This window comes from Salminus brasiliensis, chromosome 1 (assembly GCF_030463535.1).
Source record: "Salminus brasiliensis chromosome 1, fSalBra1.hap2, whole genome shotgun sequence".
NCBI classification, from domain to species: Eukaryota; Metazoa; Chordata; class Actinopteri; order Characiformes; family Bryconidae; genus Salminus; species Salminus brasiliensis.
In genome coordinates this window covers 59,259,736-59,282,212 of record NC_132878.1, presented here as the reverse complement: position 1 = coordinate 59,282,212, position 22,477 = coordinate 59,259,736, and the positions used below count along the sequence as shown (strand labels likewise).

General features: G+C 39.5%; 2 protein-coding genes across 2 annotated transcripts; one reads left to right on the top strand and one right to left on the bottom strand.

The window, feature by feature from the left end:
* Positions 1–2,034: 2,034 nt before the first annotated feature.
* mgat2 (alpha-1,6-mannosyl-glycoprotein 2-beta-N-acetylglucosaminyltransferase) lies at positions 2,035–6,134 on the bottom strand. Its single transcript, XM_072696905.1, has 2 exons — positions 5,926–6,134; positions 2,035–3,776 (listed from the first exon to the last, which is right to left on the bottom strand). Exon 2 carries the CDS (start codon positions 3,518–3,520, stop codon positions 2,174–2,176), a length of 1,347 nt encoding a protein of 448 aa, XP_072553006.1. The 5' UTR covers positions 3,521–3,776; positions 5,926–6,134; the 3' UTR covers positions 2,035–2,173.
* A 2,938-nt stretch (positions 6,135–9,072) lies between these two features.
* Positions 9,073–10,483, top strand: rps29 (ribosomal protein S29). The gene is made up of 3 exons (XM_072683972.1): positions 9,073–9,160; positions 10,116–10,215; positions 10,375–10,483. The coding sequence occupies exons 1-3, from the start codon at positions 9,099–9,101 to the stop codon at positions 10,381–10,383; spliced, it is 171 nt and encodes a 56-aa protein (XP_072540073.1). The 5' UTR covers positions 9,073–9,098; the 3' UTR covers positions 10,384–10,483.
* Positions 10,484–22,477: the final 11,994 nt, after the last annotated feature.

Genomic DNA, 22,477 nt, shown 5'->3' with positions numbered 1-22,477 from the left:
AACATTTAATTTGTTTTTGATATGATAGGTAATATAAATATATGTGCAAACACTAAATTTATGTGTCCAAATAAATCTGAAGTTAAAAATAGTATTAGCAGTGCAGAGGAACATACAGCATATATGATTAAAATAAATAAAAGTTCAAAACACTTTCATATTGTCTTCATTTTTCAAGGTGTGATATTTAATTGTTAATGACGAGCTACGGTTTAAAGTGATGATTAAAAGCTTAATTTACTGATATCAATAAAAAAGTTTTCAAAGGGTTCCAAAGCGTTTTATTTCTCAGTAAGCAGCACATATTGAATATAGACGCTGTTTCCTCTTCACTATTGTTGTAAAGTTGCCAGTTTTAAATGACGTTTCATAAGTGTAATCCAGAGGGTAGAGTCCACCTGGCTATCCCCTTTCCTCTTGGACAGTTATCTGACATTTCAGCTTCTGTGAAGCAGCTTAAAATCAATACTATTAGTGTTAAATCCACAGGGACGAACAGGGGGCTCCACACAGCTTTGTACATGACTGACCGTATCATTATTATCCATTTGTGCGCCTGACAAGAAGCATCCACAGGGTAATTACGCAGGCAGTGATTTGAATTGCATCATTAATCTTAATATCTTTAAGCCTGGACCATGGGTGATGGTTGTACAGTCCGGCTGAAAAGAAGAAACAGGAATTGTGAATTTAGTGAAATAAAAATGTGATTTTGTTTAGTAATTTGAGCAGGGGGTTGTACATGACCACAAGATTATAGTAAGCATCTTTCCCCTGGTTTCCTAAACAATTTTAGAGTGCCTTCCTTATTATTAATTCATAAAAATCCTTTCAAACAATACACTGACAGGGCAAAACAGAGATAGATTTGCCCTGCATTAGACTGCATAGCTATGTAGTTTTTTTTTAATTGCATGCTTCAGCTTTTAGGCAGGTCCTTATTTAAGTTACAAATAAGACAGCACTACTGACAGTTTCCTATCATTTTCCTGACCCCTTTTCCTCCATGGCTCTGTGGTTTTTATAAAATGTATTAATGTAATATATGCCTAGTATAGAACATAAGCAACCTGTTTTGTTTTTTTTTGTATTATCAGACTCTCCAGCTTTTAAAACACTGTAGCCTTGTTTAAGGAAAAAAAAAAAAAAAAGGAACCAGCCATGCAAATAGTCATTTCTGGTTAATGAGTACATGACAGTGATGCCACTGACATGACCCACAGCCTGCAAGTTCTGAAAAAGAGCATAAAACAACTGAACTTAAATTGCTGCTTTCCAGTTTTGAAACAGTGAATATGGTACAGTTAAGCCTAACGCTTGAATTGAAGCCATTTGGATCCTTTGTAACCTAACAAGAAAAAAAATCAATACAACCTCTGCTACTGTGCTGCACATTTAAAAACACTAATTCTCTCAACTGAGGCACAGCAGCAGCAGCATGTCATGGCTCCTTGTAGCTTAGCACGATTAATCTATTAAAAGGCATGTAATTGGCTAGGTTTTACCTTTTCACACTTGGCTAGAGGTATGAGGACATGAGCAGTTCTGGCAGGGCTAAATGATAGCTCTTGAAAATAGGACAGAATGTCTCAGAGGACCTCATTTAATTGCCAAAAACCTTTGGGATTTAAATACTCCATGGAGTCCTGTGCGGAAGTGTCTTCCACCACAGAAGATATGAAATCGTGTGCAAGCTGTGATGCCAGCGTTTAAACAAAGTCCAATGATTCACTGATCAAATGTGCTGCTGGGGCAAAATACGCTTTAAGGTGTTAACTCCAGCGCAGGAGATACTAGACTAGCAACAAAATGGTCATGCGTTGGCTAACCAAAAATATAAATATCCTTGCTTGCGCTTTTGCTGTGCTCACATTCCTTATATGATTTTGCAAGATTCATAATCAAGACTAAATAGAGTTGCACAAAGTACTGGTTGCCTGTTTTGCTTTTTGGTGTTCTTTCAAAATGTAAAGATGCCCCTTTGAATAATTATTCTGCCAGCATGATGCTTAAAAGACAATCAGCAGACCCAAAACCCACATACGTTTTTATTTGGAATATTTCAACAAAACAGGCAATATAAAGATATAGTCCGTTAAGAATTTGTAAAGGCTTTCATTAGAGGATGCAAAAAACAACCAATCAAACAAAAAAAAATAAAAAGAGAATAAGGTCACTGTAACCGAAGATAGCTCTTGCAGAGTTCATGGTCCCTGATATCTCCCCAACCTCCATTTTTAACATGAGGGGCCACTCCCCCAGCTCCTGATGCAGGCAGTCTCTTTGTGATGAGCAAAGTTTTTGGGAACAGCTGGTTAGCGCTGCTCTGAAGAATGTTTTCTATCTTTGTCTTCTGACTGTTGGGCATACAGGTTGACTTCTTGTGGTGCATGCCGCAATCCCCAGCATGAAAGATGCGAGGGGCTTCGCTCACCATGACCTTCCAGAATGTGGGCAGGCAGGCCACGGTGAGGTGCTGCAGAGACCAGTCCCAGTTGTAATCGTCGTAAGCGCAGAAGGCATCCGTGCAGTGGAGGAGTTTCTCGTACGTCTCCCTATTCATTGCCATGCCCATGTTGTGCTCTGTGGATTTCCAGGCCTTCGCCTCCACTCTGTTGGCTTTGCTGGCATAGCCAATGTGCCCGTAACTCCCTAGCGAGAGGATATCGCAGTCGGCGCACTGCTCCCTCTTCAGAGAGGCCATCAGCTTGAGAAGATGGTAGAAATCTGGGGCCAAATAGTGGTCCTCTTCAATAAGCAGCACTAGTCCTTTGTGATCCTTCAAGACACGTACTCTGTCCCACACAAAATGCAGCTTCCACCACCAGTGGTGTTTGGTTTGAGAGAATTTGGCTTCGCGGTAGTGGCCAAAGGAGTCTGGGTACTCCGCGTTTATGCAGCCGAGTTTTAAGGCGTCTTTCTTGGCAATGTCCCTGGGGCAGTCTCTGGGGTCGTTACCAGGGAACTCATGAGGGTAGAGCTGGATGCTGAAAGGAAAGAATATTTGGAGGACAAGGCAGAAGTCAATGGATGATACTACTTGGTTGATCTCCTGGGACCAGAAGTCATGGCTGAATATTAGCAGGACATTCTCAATGCCTTTTGCTTTTCTCAAGCTTTCTACAAGCAGCCTCAGGTACTCCGGCCGGTTGTGAACCTGAACCACTATCACTAGGTCATCCTTCTGTCGCACTGAGCCAAACTTGTCTTCGTTTCTCAACGTCTGGTCAAAGTTGAGTTGGAACACAATCCCCCGGTATACCAGAGTGGTATTATCTGCCTCAGGCTTGGGGGCAACTTGTTTTTCTGGAAGCGTCACGTTTCGTTCGACCGGTTTCCGGGTTACCGGTACTGTGACCTGAGCTTGGCTGCTAACACTGCTCCTCTTAATAGTCTCGACTTCCTTGGGAAAAACAGCACTATCTTTTTTCTGCTTCCCGCTACTCCAAAAGGCAAATCCACAGACTACAACCACCAGAGTCAGTATTACAACTTTCCTCTTGTAGATTCGGAATCTCATGATAAGCCTTCACCCAGTGGGACAGTAGGACAAACAAAATAAAATAAAAAAATAATAAAAACAAAACCCCCCACAATGGTAGGTTAAGTATTAAAATATTCTGTGCTCCAGATTTTTTATGAAGCGTTTTGTAGAAAGTTGAGCTTTTACTCCAGGTATTTAATAATGGAATGTAAACTGTGACGGGATATCAATGTTGAAAAGGGTAATCCCATAAGGCATGCTGATTAGAGGCAGGAGAGTGGCATCTTAAAACCTGTGAAGGAGAACACAAAAGTGCAATTTTTAATTTGCATAGATGAAATCTGCCTGTTTAACACTAACAACCATCACAGTACTCCCAGCAATACCTGAATATTTTACCACTGTAAAATGTACACTACCGTTTAGCACTGCAGGCAGTATGATTTTATCTGCTCACTTATCTACCTATCTGAGATCCACCATCAAAAGCCTTTCCATCACTGAAAAAAGGGAACAGCATGCACAATGCTGACTGACAGTAAAGGGACCATGAAAGTTTCTGAAACATAAAGCAACTAAAGGTTGTCCTTCACAGCATTTCATAACATGCCGATAGCTGCTGGGTTCTGATTTAGGACTCGCTGAGCAGTTTAGTAGGGGGAGACATACGCAAACTTATTATGCAATTATCCAGTTCATACAATCCTGCAGATATGAACCAGCAGCTTCAGGTAAGGCCACGTCACTCATCAGAATGGGCAAACATGATAATCTCATGATCATTGCCGTTATACAGGCTGGTTCTGAGTACTTCTTTAACTGCCAATCTACCGGAATTTTAAGCACAACAGTCTTAAGATAGAAGGAAAGTTTTCATGAGCAGTTAGTTACAGCACTTTTCAAAAGGAAAATTATATGTAAAGCCATTTACCTTGGCAATTTATTTGTTTAAAAAAAAGCTGCAATAGTGGAAATAAATCAGCAGATAAAAATGAAAAACTAAAACCAACCAGAACGATGTTACATGTAGATCTGACAGTAGAGGTGGGCAATATGGCAAAAATAAGGAATTAGAGATGAAATGCCCTAGTAGTAACAGATATTTTTAAAACCTGCTATAATAAACGGTCTAAACATGTAGATGGTCAGTGCTTATATACTGATGATATCCATGTTAAAACATAAAACAAGCATTTCTCACAATGACATCATTTACCACGCCAAAAAATAAAATATCACCATACTGCTCATCTCAACGAAATACAGAAATTCAGAAGAGCAAAACATTTACACAACACCTGATCTACAGCATTAAAGCCTGCATTTTATTCCTTTTACTGGCATTTAGCTGACGCACTTATCCAGAGCAACTCACAGGATCACTAGTAATACAGAGGTGGGCCACTGTAGGGTTGGGAGTCTTGCCCAAGGACTCTTATTGGTGTAGCGCAGCATACCCGTCACCCAGATCAGGACTCAAACCCCCAGTTACCCACAGGATGTGGTAGCTGCAACCTTTGCAGCATTGACAGATATGTAGCTAGATTGAAACCATCGGATATTTGCATCAGCACAAACTTAAGGGTACCTCCCTAAAATAAACGATACATTGTGAAATGGTATTTTCTACGTGTGTTAACCCTTTAGAAATCTCCCTTCGATTACAATAAAAAATAAATAAAGCTAGCTAGTGTTTCTACATGCCAACATACAACCGGTCCTCGCAGCAGTCGGAGACCTTTACTCAGTAACACTCACTAACTTTGTTTAGGAGACTATTTAACGCCAGCGGTCTTCATCAAGACAGCTAGCTAGTGCTAGTGCTAGTGCTAGCTACACATGTCCACTGACCAAAAGCGTGATGTTTCCAGGCAGAGCTGAGGCTGAGTTGACGAGGCTGGCCGGGCAGATATGCAGCTTTGCACATCGCCGAGTTGAGTCCAGCTGCACAAACCAAACTCTGCCAGCGCCAGGCTAGCTAGTAGTTACGGCTTCCCGACACACTGCTAATCGGCTAACGCGCCAACATGCTGTCACATTTAACGCTGGCGAACAGACCAAGACACCATGGCATCGCAAGCGTGAACGTTAGCCTCTTAGCTGCCTTTTCGCCCATGTTTGGTCCCGAGCTGTTCTTTCCAACAGCGTCGGTATCGCGGTTTGTCGAGGAACGCTGGCAGTAGCTTAGCCCAGCTAGCTGGCAGATCCAGATGTACAAGCTCGACGCTACGGTTAGTTAGCTAGCTAGCTAGCGGAGGAGGAGGAGAAGAAGAAGAAGAAGCGAGCAAAATGCCAAGCAATGGAGCAGCCAGGATGATTAAAACGTGTCGTAGCCAGAAGTGAACGCGTTTCGAGCCCCATTCTTACATATAACGTTACACATACTTAAATACACACACACACACATAGCTACATACAGGTTTACAGTGAAGATTACTTACAGCTCACGTGGTTGAACACTGCGGCTATCATAGCCAGAGTCGTTGCAGCACAGGTCTGATCAATTATTTTCAATCCATTTCTGTTTCAGCGCCTCTGTACCTCCAGCTATCGAGATAAAAAACACACACGCCTGGCTGGAGCGCGCGCGCACACACTCTCACTCACACTCTCACTCTCACTCATACACACACACACACAGCAGCCTCGCAAAAAAGCGGACTGCTGACGACCTATTTCCCATAATGCATTACACCTCTGGGGTTTATGGTGTTATGACAGGACCGATGTCACTGACAAGCTCATTTCTCATGTAGCTACAGGATACCCCCACTGAAACATCCACATCAGGACTAGCCGTTGCTGGGAGCTGGTCTGTGATGGTCAGTGTGGTTAAAAAAAACTGGTTACCCAGGCAAAAATAAAAAAAAACAACTAATGAATATACACAGATATACATACACACACCTTAGGATGTTGAGCCTGACTGTTAAGTTGTAACGGTTGAGTTGTAATAGTCATGGTTTAGCTGGTCTACCAATGTGACCAAGCTGGACGTCAATCAAAGTAGACAGACAAGATGAAAAATAAAAAGATTCAAAATAAAAATATCTAGGAATAATATGTATGTACAGAATTTTTATTTATATATATGCATTGCAAGATGAATGTAGATGCGGTAGGTCAACCATCTTGGTCAAGTTGGCTGTGCTAAACCATCAGACACAAACAAATACATACCCCACGTTAGGGAAGAGCTAAGCTGGCCAACCAACTTCAGGCTGGGGAGCATTACGTTAGGGTGCACACACTGTGTGAGAGTCTCAGATAATGCTGATGCCTGTTGGATTTATGACTAGAGGATTACTGGCAATATCCGGCCACTTCTGGTCAGTTTGTGCTGTTTGGCCTACCTCTTACTGTGCTACAACAACATTTATTGTAAATTACAAATTAACCAAAGGCTGTGTAAATGCTGAATGTGTTACATCAGTCAGATGTTCAGTCTGAGACTGGCCATGGTTTGGGCGTTTGATAACAAACATCTTAGGTAGTGATTAAATCTTTGTACACACTGAGAAAAATGGTGAACAAGCCAAGGTTTATTGTTGAGGCTGCATTTGCATTAGTAAACTGGGGTCACCTAATCAACTGTTCAACTACACAGCAACAGGTACTGTAGACAGCACCCACATGGAAGCATCTGGTGCCGAAATTGGTTGAAATTTTAACTGGAAAAATGTATTTATGTTTTATTATGTAACAGAACATTATGGCCAAAACCTTGGCTCGGAAATCTACACCGTGCTTGTAGATTCCCAAGTCTTCCAATATGACAACAGCCATCTCAGGTTATTATTTAAACCTGATTAAAGGCTTATGGTCTGAATCAGTGAGAGTGGTCCATTAGCTTGAGCTAAAGCCATACAGTGGGATTCAACCTCTGCAGTTCTCAAACCCTTTTAGAGCAAAAGGCTTTGCTTGCTTGTCGAAATAGGTTGTGGATACCAAAACGGGAATGCTGATCCTTTTCTGCAGTCACATATTCTAACTGCCCTCACATAAATACTTATGGACTTATGGCCATTTAGGACTGATGTATGCACTGTGTACATGTTCATGGTGTGGTTTGGACTTTGGAGTTTGTGTTTGTTTGTGGTTACAGCAATGAAAATCTCAGCTCAGTGCTGAGTAGATAACAGTACATAAAGACTTACAGAGCTCGATTGCTGTGTTCACATGCTATCAGAATGATGGTAAATATGAGTTCCTGACCCCCCCCCCCCATTAAAAATTGCAATGGACCTATCCAGCATCTATCTAAACGTGGGAGCAAGAAGTAAAACCACAACTATGTACAAAACAAAAATACAGAACACAACTTACACTGTACATGCATTATTGCACTGTTTAAAGTGTGCAATTGTATAGTTATATATATTATATATATTATATAGACACTGGGAAATCTGTGACTTCAGGTGTAGTGTGAATGGCGAGAAGTCTTTGGTGGGTGCAGAGTGACTGAGCAGTTGGTCACAGTTCCAGTAAGTGGGTAGGTTTAGGGTGCAGAGTGTGTTTGTATAGGGTGGAGGTGGGATGAGATACCTTGTATGATGAGACCTGTGAGACAGCAATGTGACGGACTGCACTGATATACTGTAGTACTGGCTGTTCAGTAGCCTGTTGGCCTGGGGGTAGAAGCTGTCCCAGGAACATGTGGTTCTGGTCTTCATGCCTCTGCACCTCCTGCTGCTGGGCAGCTGTGAGAACAGGCAGTGGTTTGGGTCGATGGACTCCTTTATAATTCTCCTGGACTTCCTCAGACAGCGGCTGGTATAAAAAGTTTTAGAAATGCATGTAACAATAAACACCCACCAGTGTTTTTTTTTTTGCATTTTTTTTTTGCATTTTTTTTTGTTGCATTTTTACAATTACATTTCCAAAAGAATTGTATTCAATATTTATTTTCTATAAAAAACTTTTATTATTATTATATTATTTAATATTATTTAAATTTAATATCAATGTAAAATATCACCTGCTAATTCAGCCCCAGCAGCGCTGCCCTTTAGCCATCGTCTCTCATATCACTTTTAATTTCTATTTAAACACTAACATTTCACTGGTACATATTTGAGGCTATATTGTAAATATTTGCTAATACAAGTACATTTTAACCATATACATCTATTTTTTAAAGGTGCCTTTAAATAGAAGTGTTTTAGCAGGCCATGGTTAAATGATACAAATTTCAGAAAAGCGCAGTTTGAAGGAGCACAACACAGCCTTTTCCTTTGGTCCATTTTAAATGATATTTTGACACAATGTGAAGAAGATTCACATTATGTCACAAACTAAAAAACAGCAAAAAATAGAGATACAAGTTTTTTGCTTGCCAGTAGCAATATATACCCCAACCCCTACTAAAAGAACATAATTTGCACACGAAATAATTCAAATACCCAATAAATGCACTCTATATCACCTTTAGCGTTTTTATTCAGTACATTTAAAGTATTATTTCTGAAAGAAATATTGGAGTCCACTTGTTCACCCACAGGGGGAGACGCGCACAGCTCGTTGTGTGAAGTAATGGCAGAAGAAGAACCGTTTATTCGCGCATGCGCGCTAACGCTCCTTCCTTTTCGACATCCCGAGCGAAAGAGACAAGATGGGCCACCAGCAGCTCTACTGGAGTCACCCAAGAAAATTCGGCCAGGGATCCCGATCCTGGTCAGTAAAACCACCGTTGCAGATGCTTTAAGTCGTAGTTTTCGCTGGTGTGAGGATTCCTCGGTGCGTTTTTCAGGATGTTTGTTTTCTGCCGAGACACATTTAGACCACATGGATGTGGCGCCCGAACTAACATGGCGGTCTCGGTTAGGGTTAGCCGACGATGCTCAGCTAGCTGCACAGAAAACTGTACGGTGTTTTCACAACAGATTTAGCCTACATAACGAGGGGGTTCGATGTCTTATTTGGCCATTAAGAGCCTTTGAGCTTATTGAGAGTGATTTTTTTCCCACCATTTCCCGACCGAATTGTTTTTCCCCCCTTATGCCTAAAACGGCCATCTGCGGCTTTAACAGTGCAAACCTAGCTAGCAGCGAGCTGATTAACTCCGCATGCCGCTGATGACTGACTACCGGCCTTATGTTTAGGACTGGTTATAGTACAATCCTATTAATAAATACGTTTATACAATAATTTCTATTCCATATGAACCCCGAGCATCTTCACGTGCGAGAAGACAAATGAGCTTAGGTTGCTTAGCTAATTGTGTGCATGTACAAGTAATGCAGCTATGTCCTCTCTTGATATATAAAAAAGTATATAAATATTTTTAATTGCTGCAATACTATATAACAAATTTATACAGGATTATCATATTACTGTTGTCTAATACTGTGAGTGTTGGCGTACTGTTATCATGTAGCTATTGCTGCTATGGGAGCATTATATCACAGTAGTTGCTGAAGAATGCTGTAAGTGTTAAATTACTAATAGACAGAAGTACAGGGTTCCTGTTGTCTGAAACCCACTGTGGAGTAGTTTTATTGCTTAACACTACTACAGTGGTTTACTGTAGAATGCTATGTTGGTGAGACTACTACAGGAATATTATTCAGCACAGGAAATGTACAGCATAGAAGACCTGTGACTGACTTGTGCACTTTTCCCCCCACAGCCGTGTATGCTCAAACAGACATGGTCTGATTCGCAAATATGGGCTGAACATGTGCCGTCAGTGCTTCAGACAATACGCAAAAGACATCGGCTTTGTAAAGGCAAGTATTTCCTTACTCGTTGTCTTGGCCTGTGGGGTGGGGTGCTTTTGACCTGTTTGCAATATGATACCCTTTTCACTGGGGACGAATGTAGAAATGTGATGGATAAGGCTTCCTATTGTTTCTGTTGTTTTTAATCATTCTTTATTAATTTTTCAGATGGATTAAGTGCTTGGATTTCTGAGCTTCAGCCATGTGAAACATCCTCCCAAGCAACCATGATGAAGTCGCATTGGAATTCCCAATAAACGCTTTTTTCTGGTTAAAACTACTGTTTGAACTGTTTGTACAAAAATGATACCAGATAACTACATAAAAATGACAACTGATACTGTAAACAAAGCGGTCAGCTGACTTAAGTGTGACTCAAGTTTATGTCTAGGTCAGTGTATGAAGGTTTTTGAATGATCATTTAACTAAATTATAGAAAAAGAATGCATGCGTAATTTATGATGAATTATAAAAATGAAGCCTGAAAGCCTGTGTCACACAAATCCTACGTTAAACTTCAAAGAGAACTAATGGTTATACTAATCTTAACTACCCATAATATGCTGATGTTCACTAATGTTCTTATTTGTGATTTGTTCGGTTTATGAGGACAGTGGGATCTGTCATTATAAGAGCAGAGCTGTGAACAGTTCTGCAGTTTAAATGTATCATTTCAGATCTGTCTGGACCAAAATTCATAAAGCATTTAAATTTTGCAACCAAAATAGCCAAAACCGCATTTCTCACTTTGGAATAATCCTGAAAAACATATTTAGTTTCATAGTTTGCAATTTGTATGAAAAAGATGAAATTTTTGAGTATACTTAAGTGAGGCATTGTATTCAGTGCAAATTTATTTATGTAGGACATTTAATCAGTTACCTAATGATGCGTGTGAGAATCTGAAAATGTTATGGTAGAGGGATCTGGACTATAAAATACATGTATGATTGAGAACTCTGTCAAGTGTAGGGTGAAATATTCGAGATGCTGACGGAAAATGTATTCAATATATGATTTTAACATGGGTACTATTAGACGCCATGCAGACTTTATAGGATGGGTGTAATTGATAATGGTTTGTGCTGGAAATGTCACACAGGGACAGAACCCTTTCTCATATGATCTGGGAGTGTTCAGTAATTCATCCATTTTGGGGTAAATCTATTGAAATGCTGGGAAAATAGTTGGGACTTACACTACCTCAGCAACCCCCGGCTCTGCCTTCTTGGGGATAGAACAGAAACCTTGCTCGAATAACAATGAAGTTTTGATGTTTGGCATAATCTTTAAATGTGACTTGTAGACATATCAAAAATGGCAAGAACAGTCAACTAGAAAATGAGCACTTAAGTATAATGTCAAAAGCTGCTTCTTTAGCTTGGTTTGGCTTGCAGCAGTAAGCCTGGCCTTAATATGTCTCCATGGTTATCTGTAACCTTATCTGACCTTATCTTCTCTAATTCTGCACAAACCAAACTGTCAGCAGATGTAATAATGCACACAATGCAAGAGTCTTAGAGAAATGAAATGAAAGAGACACTAATTATGGCAAATGGGAAAGAGATTAAAAGCAAGTATAATAATTTGACGGACAGATCATCACTACCTTTGAGCAGGTGTGAGAAAGAGAAGATGTGTGGAGGTAAAGGGAATGAAAAAAGCTCTAAAAAGGGAGAAGAGTGAGTTAGTGCTTTTAATGAACCTATTGAATTTATCCATACAGAAATGTAAGATACAGTGGGGGAAAAAATATTTAGTCAGTCACCAATTGTGCAAGTTCTCCTACTTAAAAAGATGAGAGAGGCCTGTAATTGACATCATAGGTAGACCTCAACTATGAGAGACAAAATGAGAAAGAAAAAAAAATATCAGAAAATCACATTGTCTGATTTTTAAAGAATTTATTTGCAAATAATGGTGGAAAATAAGTATTTGGTCAATAACAAAAGTTCATCTCAATACTTTGTTGGCAATGACAGAGGTCAAACGTTTTCTGTAAGTCTTCACAAGGTTGGCACACACCGTTGCTGGTATGTTGGCCCATTCCTCCATGCAGATCTCCTCTAGAGCAGTGATATTTTGGGGCTGTCCGCGGGCAACACAGACTTTCAACTCCCTCCAAAGGTTTTCTATGGGGTTGAGATCTGGAGACTGGCTAGGCCACTCCAGGACCTTGAAATGCTTCTTACGAAGCCACTCCTTTGTTGCCCTGGCAGTGTGCTTGGGATCATTGTCATGCTGAAAGACCCAGCCACGTTTCATCTTCAATGCCCTTGCTGATGGAAGGAGGTTTGCACTCAAAATCTCACAATACATGGCCCCATTCATTCTTTCATGTACACGGACCAGTCGTCCTAGTCCCTTTGCAGAGAAACAGCCCCAAAGCATGATGTTGCCACCCCCATGCTTCACAGTTGGTATGGTGTTCTTTGGATGCAACTCAGCATTCACTCTCCTCCAAACACAACGAGTTGTGTTTGTAGCAAACAGTTCTACTTTGGTTTCATCTGACCATAAGACATTCTCCCAATACTCTTCCGGAACATCCAAAATGCTCTCTAGCAAACTTCAGACATGTCCGGATATGTACTGGCTTAAGCAGGGGAACACGTCTGGCACTGCAAGATCTGAGTCCCTGGCGGTGTAGTGTGTTACTGAAGGTAGTCTTTGTAACGTTGGTCCCAGCTTTCTGCAGGTCATTCACTAGGTCCCCCTGTGTGGTTCTGGGATTTTTGCTCATCGTTCTTGTGATCATTTTGACCCCACGGGCTAAGATCTTGCGTGGAGCCCCTGATCGAGGGAGATTAGCAGTGGTCTTGTAGGTCCCCCATTTTCTGATTATTGCTCCCACAGTAGATTTCTTCACACCAAGCTGCTTGCCTATTGCAGATTCAGTCTTCCCAGCCTGGTGCAGGTCTACAATTTTGTTTCTGGTGTCCTTCGACAGCTCTTTGGTCTTCACCATAGTGGAGTTTGGAGTGTGACTGTTTGAGGTTGTGGGCAGGTGTCTTTTATACTGTTAACGAGTTCAAACTTAGGTGCCATTAATACAGGTAATGAGTGGAGGGCAGAGAAGCCTCTTAAAGAAGAAGTTACAGGTCTGTGACAGCCAGAAATCTTGCTTGTTTGTAAGTGACCAAATACTTATTTTCCACCATTATTTGCAAATAAATTCTTTAAAAATCAGACAATGTGATTTTCAGAATTTTTTTTTCTCATTTTGTCTCTCATAGTTGAGGTCTACCTATGATGTCCATTACAGGCCTCTCTCATTTTTTTAAGTGGGAGAACTTGCACAATTGGTGACTGACTAAATACTTTTTTTCCCCACTGTATGGCCATATGTGCACATGTAAAGGATCAGGCATATATGTTGAATACAAATCTCTTCACATTAAATATTGGACAAAGCTATATATATATATTATTGGACAAAGCTATTAAATATTGGACAAAGCTATATTATATATGCATTATTTGTATTATTGTAAATGATATACATTTACTACTGACCTGCTCTCTTGATGACAGACACCCTGCCTGTTTGACATTATTATGCTACCTTGACCAAGGCCAAGGTTTATTTGAACATTCTCTCTTAAAGGTGTGGCCTATTTAAACAGCACAGTCCCTCCTCCTTCCCCTCTATCGCTTCTACTACTACTAAAGTGTTTATGTGTTTATTATACTGGTCTTGTCAAAAAAAAGGTCTCTTTATAAAAATTGTTTAAGTGGGGCCGACATTTTATGTAACTATAATAGCAATGCCACATGTAACAACATAGTATCATTTTAAGTGTATTTTGGATATTTAAGATACATTTAATTTTAACCTCTGCATTATCAGTACGCTTGATGCACCAAAAAAAAAAAAACACATACAGTAAATGTTTAAAGCAATAATCACTGATGTATCAAATACGATACACATGAAAGCCATACATGCAAAGTGTTTTTCATAAATAATAAGGTCACAACACTCAGTTTTAAATAATTATAATATTCTGGCTATTATTATTTTACATTATTACGGCTTAGATTATTAAGGCTTAGACTGTCCTTCACAATGAACTTCTCATAAAAACTTCATTAATTAATTAAAAACACAAGCCTATGCATTTTAAACTCACACAAAGACCAATTGTATCTATCTGCTACTATCTGGATATCATGTTGGCTACTAAAGTATCTTAAAGTATACTTAAATAAAGAGTTGTTTAAGAACAGTCTAAATCACTTTTTTTCACATTAAATGGTTAAATTAAAGGTCAATTCAAGTTTTGGAAGGAGGAATACCCCTTAATTTGCTGTCACACTTTAACAATATGTTCCTGGTCTACCTCTAATAAAAAAAATGTTGCAAGATAATATGTTTTTATAATTTCCTGTTCAGTTACAGACACCTTTCAATTGCCTAAAAATTGCCTAACTTGAATTCTTATGGTCCGCAAGTGGGCCAAAAGTGTTATTACAAAGTTCTATTAACAAAAAAGAATAGCCCCAATAGTTTGTAAAAGTCCCTGTAGTTACTCCGTAATACACCTTAGTGTGTAATAAGACTCGAAGGGTAAGGGGTTAACATTATTTAGATATCAGAATGAGATGTCATTTCATTTACTGTGATTTCTAGTGCTCCTGATTTTAAAATCACCCCAGTAGAAATGACACAGTCTACACAGCTTTAAACACCTAACCCCTGACATCTCAAAGATAACCTAAACAATAGGTTTTTAGATTAGAATCAGGTGGACCACATCAGCTGCAGATGACTAGAACATGGTTAGAGAGCATGTCTTATTTAAACCTCAAAGTCAGCTTGTGGTTCAACACTAGATGGCACAAGTGTTCAACATTTGAAAAGCAGGTCTGCTGCATGTAAAATGCATCAGAAAAATGGATTTCATGAACAAATTCCCAATATTATATATGATTGAAAACACATTTAATGACACAGAGCCTAACCTCTCTGTGTAATTACATATACACCTGATGGCTGAAGGCCATGCCATGACACACGGCTTATGTGGGTGAGTAATACATGAATGACATGGTCCATACTACTGTAAGTGGGTGGAGGCACATTCACCATGAGGAGCTCTTCTCACAGCAGGAAGGCAGACATGATCAGTTGCCACTGTTGAGCTGTGATTAGCACTGACCTTGCCCTTCACAGCAATCAGTACAGCTATGCTGCCTGTAAAAGGTTTAGCATGTCATACTATATGTGAATTAGGGTGATAAAGTACATATGCAGAAAACACTGTACACACACTGCATTTAGAATTGTACATACATATTCTTCACGCCGTGATGTTTTTCTTTAAAGCGGCATTATGTGAGAATTAGTATACCTTGTTCCTGAGCTCCCTCTACAGTCAGACACACACCCCTATAGGACACACTGTACACATGCATTTATGGACAAGCTGAGAGATACAGAACCGTCTTACTCTACGAGTAAGATTACCAGATTTGATAAAAATATGACTCAATTTTTACAGTGTTACACAGTTCTTATAAGGAGAATGACATTTCTCTCATTGCCGCTCCAGGCTTGGCCGCTTCACCAAGGTTGCTTAGTGCAGTTAGCAGTGTGTCAAGCCACAGTATAGTAAGGCAGCATCCTGCTGTAAGAAGAGCTCTTTATGGTGAACCTGCCTTGACCCATTTAGCGTTGGCCTGAGCACGTCACCAAAGTTGCATAGTGCAGTTAGTGGTGTGCTGAGCCTGGAGTGGCAATGAGAGAGACGTCATTCTGCCTACTACAAGTCAGTGTACCATTAAAAATGACCATAAAGCTGTTATTTTAAGGTCAAAAATGCTAAATAATCATCCAGTTCAATTAAACCCATCCTAACTAACCTAACCTAACTAACCCGTTTAAACAAACAAAACACATACATTCTCACACAAAAATGCTTAGCTAAGCTTAAAACATTTAAATGAGATCGCAGAGAAATAGAGAGAGAAAGAGAGAAAAGCGAGGTAGGGGATTAGAGCATCTTCAGGACTCTCCTCAATTAACACGGATTTGGTTAAAACAGTTCCTTTATGTAAATTAGACAGGCAATTTGCTTACAATAGCAGATTCTTTACATAGCAAAGCTAATAAAATGGAAGTTGCGATTACAAAGTCGCATTTCACCCATTGTTTCCCAACAATGGAAGTTCCAGGTCTGAAACCACACACTGTTAAACATGGTTTGTTGTTTAACACGGAAATAAATACTTCATGTGATAACAACAACTAGATTTATACAACTTAACTACAGACTGGGGATAAACAAATGACCAATGACAAATGAGTTGAATAAACCCAGTTAAATTTGTTTGTACAGTGGCTGCGCTGTAAGCAAGAAACGTCTTACAAAAACTTCTTAAGGAACACTCACTGCTCATATGCCATAATATTGAGAAAACAAGAACATCCTAGAGACACAAAAGCCGAAGAAATATACAGTGTATGCAGAAGGTTTGGGCTAGGGCTGGACGATATGGTAAAAATCACGATATGTAAAGACTTTTTTGTTTTTGCAATATGCAATATTTATTAAAATACATGTAATAATCACAGACTAAAAACATCAGTAGCAGCAGATTTACCACTCAGAACTACTCAGATCATCTCCTGTACTGAATACAGCTATTTTTATTCAACATCTGCTGCACTTCATCTAATTAAACCAGTCTAATTACACTGTTAGTAATGAAACCTGCAGCTGATCAGTGTTTAGTAAGCACTGTTACGCTCCATATGCTTAGAAAAGCATATTGTTATCACAATAACACAATTTATCATGATACAATAAAATATCATCATATTGCCCAGCTCTAGTTTGGGCACCTGTGGCCAAATTACATTTTGCTACATCTTGAAGTGACTATTAATGCAAACGCTAATGCAGTACATTCGAGAAACAAAAAATGAAAAATATTTTAATAAAATGGTAATTCTGATGTGGAAAAGTTAGTAGTCATGCAGCTAGCTGTAGTCTCATAGCCTTATGTCCTCATTAGGCAGGTCAAGAATTATTGTTAGCAGCTGATTATAATTCCAGAGCATAATAAATGCTCTACAAATCCTGTGCTAACACAAAACAACCATTAGCTCTTCGAAGCAGCAGACTAAAAATCTAAAAATGAAGCTAATTGATTCCTACAAAGCAGAGAAGTGGAAATCTTTTTCATATTTTTGGCATTTATATTTATGCCATTTATCAGAAGCTTTTATGCAGAGTGACTTACAAAAGTGCTTTACTGTCCTCGCAGAAAATGTCTCTAGGTAGCCTGAATAGAGTCCAAAAGTACTGGAGAGTGAGCTGATACTTAGATACAAACCTCACAATTTTCACCATCTAAAATGTCACAGTTGATACGGTTACGATACAAAATCTGAAAGACCAAAAAACAAAACCCTCTCAGAATTGCTCGTAAGCTGGTCAGAAAGGAAAAGTAAACCCTCATATGACAGCAATGACTGCAAGAAGGTTTAGTCAACACATCAGAGGTGCACTATTCTACTATGCAGAGTTGCTTGCATGAATATCATCACATTACCTGTGTGAAAGAGTCACCAGAGGAAAACCTGACCTGCAACCTCATCCCAAAACTGAAACAGCATCAGCATAAGCCAGAGGATCAGCATCAACAACCAGATGTATGTTTGGAGAAAATATGATGATGACGCAATGCTGCTCAGAAAGAAATGTGAATAAGAAGAGTCATATACTGTACGTAGAATAGAACAGAGACCAAAGAAAGTGCTAGATGAGGAGAGCGGCTTTAAGCTCCTTATTTCCTTCCCCCTTAAGCTTTAACCAAATACCACATTTTGTTTAGGGAGCAGTTAATAATTTTTTAAGCTGAATAATCAAGGAAAGAAGTAAAGTGTTCATATAAATAGACCCAAAGGTAAAATACCCTGTAATAATGCTAAGTTAAACTTTTATAACTTCAAAGCTGAATGAGAATGAGCTATTCCAATATATTTACTGAACAGCTATGGGGATCTACAGCAAGGATCAAAGAAAGGAGAGATAGGATGGAGTATGTTAACCATACGTAGGCAACAATGGAAATTAGGATGGGCTGTGTCTGTGGCTGCTCTCGCTCCGGTGAGATCTGAAGCAATCCAAATGATGGGTGTGTACAGAGAGATCACAGGAAAATGAAAAAAAAAAAGAATATTAATCTGAGCTGAAATGGCCTGAAGCTAGGGAGAAGACGTTCAGTGCTTCTGGCTTGAAATCTGAAAGAAACAGCTTTGAAAGGTCAAATCTCCATGAAAGTCTGTTTATGTATCAATACTTTGTATTTTTGTCACAACAATGAAGCTTGTTAAAAGTAGATGCAGTGGCAGTGACGGTGGCTCATGTTGGGGAAAGTGTAGAGCAGCAGGTTTTGCGCTGGACTCTTATTGGGGCTGCATTTATTAGGGTGCGGTTGATATTAACGACTTGTCTCAAGTACAGAAAGTCAAGTGCAAATTGTTCGTAACACTTCAAGGAAGTTTTCTTGTGGAGGGGGGGCATAAGTGCAGGAAGTGCCTTAGGCGAAGCTTTGAGAAAGACGTTACTCACCAAAAATGCACATTTTAATTTGTAATATGGAAATTAGTGTAAGGATAAGAAAAATAGACACTAATCATCTACACTGATAAGGATATCATATTTGAAAAATATATGAAAGTTAGACTTTTCATATTGAATTCACTTTGTCGGGATAAAGCCTTTGAAATGGAAACAATGTCACAAGACGTCATCCGTTCTACTCTTATGTGTCATGCTGCGTTCTTTTCATCTGTCATGGATAACAACTGTAACCTCCAACACCGTCGGGGAGGCCGTGCTCTTTGAGGGCATTTGCTCATGTCTTTGATGTTACATTTTTCTCATGCGAGCGAACCAGATGAAACACTTAGCAATCTCATGCGTACAAAGTGCGAAATTACGGCTCACCCACATGCCCACATACAGCACATGATAATGAACAACTGGTCTATTGGCTGATAGACATTAAAACAATCTTGACATTTTGCAGAACAAAAAGTCTCTGTCAGTATTCATATTTAATATTGATTACCTTGGTGCCTCTCTTTGACATTCTTGAAAGTCAAAGCCAATTACGGGAGTCACTCGAGCACTCCGGGAGGGCTGGCAACCTTCCTATCCAACAACAGTAGCACAGCACAAATCAAGGTGAAAGCCTGCACTGCTGCTTTCCAAACCAGCAGCCATGCAGTGCTGGTGCTCACCACAATATGCCCGGAGAAGAACAAAGTGGTTGACTCAATCTTGCGGATGCTGGGCTGTAATGCAGCAGAGTGCAGGAGGAGAGATAAAACCCTGTCACTGCTCTCTACTGATGAGGAAAAATGATAAAAAAAAAAATGGGAGCAAGGCAGTAGCTTGGTGGACTGTAGACGCTGGTAAGCAGGCTTGCCGTTACTAGTTTTCCAATTCCATTGAGAACAAAATTTACAGCTACATCAAATCCTTTGTGCAGTTTCAGCTTGAACTCACTGTTAACGTTTAAACTGAAGTCTGATTAATGGCATTCATTTATCTTCTTATCTGCTTTGTTCTTGGTAGGGTTGTGATAGGTCCAAGGCCTCCCGGACTCATTGGGCGCTAAGCAGAAATACACTCTGGACAGTCTAAGGGTCCATAGCAGGGTACCACAGACACACACACTCATTCGCTCACATCTAGGGCCAATTTAGCATAGCCAATTCACCTGCTGTGTGTTTTTGGGAGGTGGAAGGAATGACTAATGGCATAAAGTATAAAAAGTGTTTAAATCCACACCATCAAAAAAGAAGTTTATCAAGGGTATAGGCAATTGTTTTATTTAGAACCGGTACAACCATTTTTTGCCTAATAATTGTTTGAATTGTTAACTACTTCATGATGGAGAACCGGTTGTGTTTGATTCTCTAAAGAACATTTTAAAAGGGTGATATTTGAAAAAGTCTACATAGTAAAAAGGAATATAGAGCCTTTATGCTTGGAGTGTAGGTACTGCTGTTCAAAATACTGGCTAGGCACTATAACTATTTGGGTATTTCTGTTTAGTACAGATATTTTGAGAGTACTGTGTGACTATACACAAACACCGGCTTTTAGAATGGAGTTCTTTCCTTCTGTGTTAATCATGGTAATATAAATAAATGTCAAATGTGCGCACACAAACAATTTAGTAATTAGTAATTTAGACTTTTTTTGCTTTTAGAATCTGCCCTTTCTGCTGCTAATAAATTATGCTTTTAGCACATGCATGTTTGTACCAGCCTGCCACCCTTTACTGTTTGGTCAGTGCAGCCATGGCATTTGAAAATACAAACATAACTATGGTACTTTTATAAAGTAAAGAGCTGCGGTTGCAACATGTCAATTAGCAACTTTCTCATTTGCTGATTTATTCTTCAATTTTTAATGACGAAATGTGTTCATCACACACTTCATCTACTTTACATCAAGCAAAGGTTACTATTAGAATGGCTGACCAGTAGAATTAGGCCAGGATCCAGTGAGAAAGCTGGAAACCAGGCTTAGGAGGAGAGCAGACCTCTTTATCAGGGTGGTTTTGACTGTCAGACACACACACACACACACACACACACACACACACATATCTTGCACATCTCTCTCTACTCACCATCTATTTCCAAGATTAAAAAATAAACGAATTTCAAATGTTCTTCCCTGCTTGGTTGGCATGGTAACATTTCACAGGGTTTGTACCTGCTCACTACTGTTCCCTCTGAAAGCACACACACAAATACACGTTTTCCTCCAGGCTCCCCCACAGGGCTTGACCTTTGTCCACATCTTTGTGTTTTTCACTAACTCGGGACATGTGAACACGCTTCCCGCAGGTTAACAGGCCTGGAAAAAGACTTTCCTTCTGGCAGTTACGTTATGGCGGTCCAAAATCCAAAGCCATCTTCGCTTAATTTAACCCGAATTGATCCTCTGTCTTTTTCTCTCATTCATTTTGGTAAAGTAAAGAAATAGAGCTGAGTTAACTGTTTTCTCAACCCTATAGTATCTCAGGAAATCAGTATCTGTAGCTTATTGTTGATCGTTATTGACAGTAATCTGTAAGGCATGTCCTAGTATATGTCTGATTTAAATGTGCTGAATAGTTTTTAGTTCTTTTCTGAGAACAGAGCAATTATGTGTGGTAACTCATTATGGTGCAGATGTGTCAGATAGAGAGATAAAAAATACAACAAAAATTAGTATTTCTTTAACCACAATTCGGTGGAAGAGCGTGGCTACAAAGGGTGTAATACAGTACCACTATCTGTATCTGTTTAGTGCCCCAAATATATGTAGCTGTATTCGGATTTAGAATTGGTATTTGGAAGTGGGCATGGCCTAAACCTAACATTTACAATCAATCAGTTGGGAACAGCACCAAGCAGGACAGACGGGCTCTCTAGAGCGTGGTGCTTTCAGCTGAGCGCATCATTCGGACTGAGCTTCCTGAGCTGCAGACCATCTACAACAAGCAGTGCTGGACCAAGGCCAAGACCAAGATTGTGAAGGGCCTCCCAACAATCCCAACAACCGACCTTTCTCTCCCTGAAGGCAAACACAAAGAGGAGGACATCAACTAGGACTACCTTCAACACAAACTCAACAATGCTCATTGCAACAAACCTCTTTGCCCTACATTGCATTGCATCATTGTGAAATTCTCTTTTTTACTATATTTTGTAAATGTAGTGCATATTTATATATATATATATATATATATATATATATATATATATATATATATATATATATATATATATACACACACACACACTATGGTGAAAAGTCATTTCCTACTAATCACAAACTGTGGCCTGTCCACAACCCCCAAACCAAACTGAAAAACATTCAAATAAACAAACAAAAAACAGTCAGCTTCCTATTCATATCTAAACTTTTATCTGCTTAGAACATATTTTCTGTTCAATCCAGAAAATGTATTTATATTCAGTTGTATCACTAATGCCTACAATGCAATGCAAAATCCTGAATGATGTTTCAGTAGTTTAACCCCTTAAACTGCCTATAACTGTCTGGAGGGTCGAAAGTGTTATTACAAACTTCTATTACGAAAGAATCACCCCACCAGTTTGTGCAGAAGTCCCTGTAGTTACTATACAGAATAATACAGCTTAGTGTGTAATAAGCTTTGGAGTGTTAAGGGGGTTACGTCCAAAAGCACAGTCATGGTACAGAGTACAGAGTACAGAGGTGGGGGGTTGTGG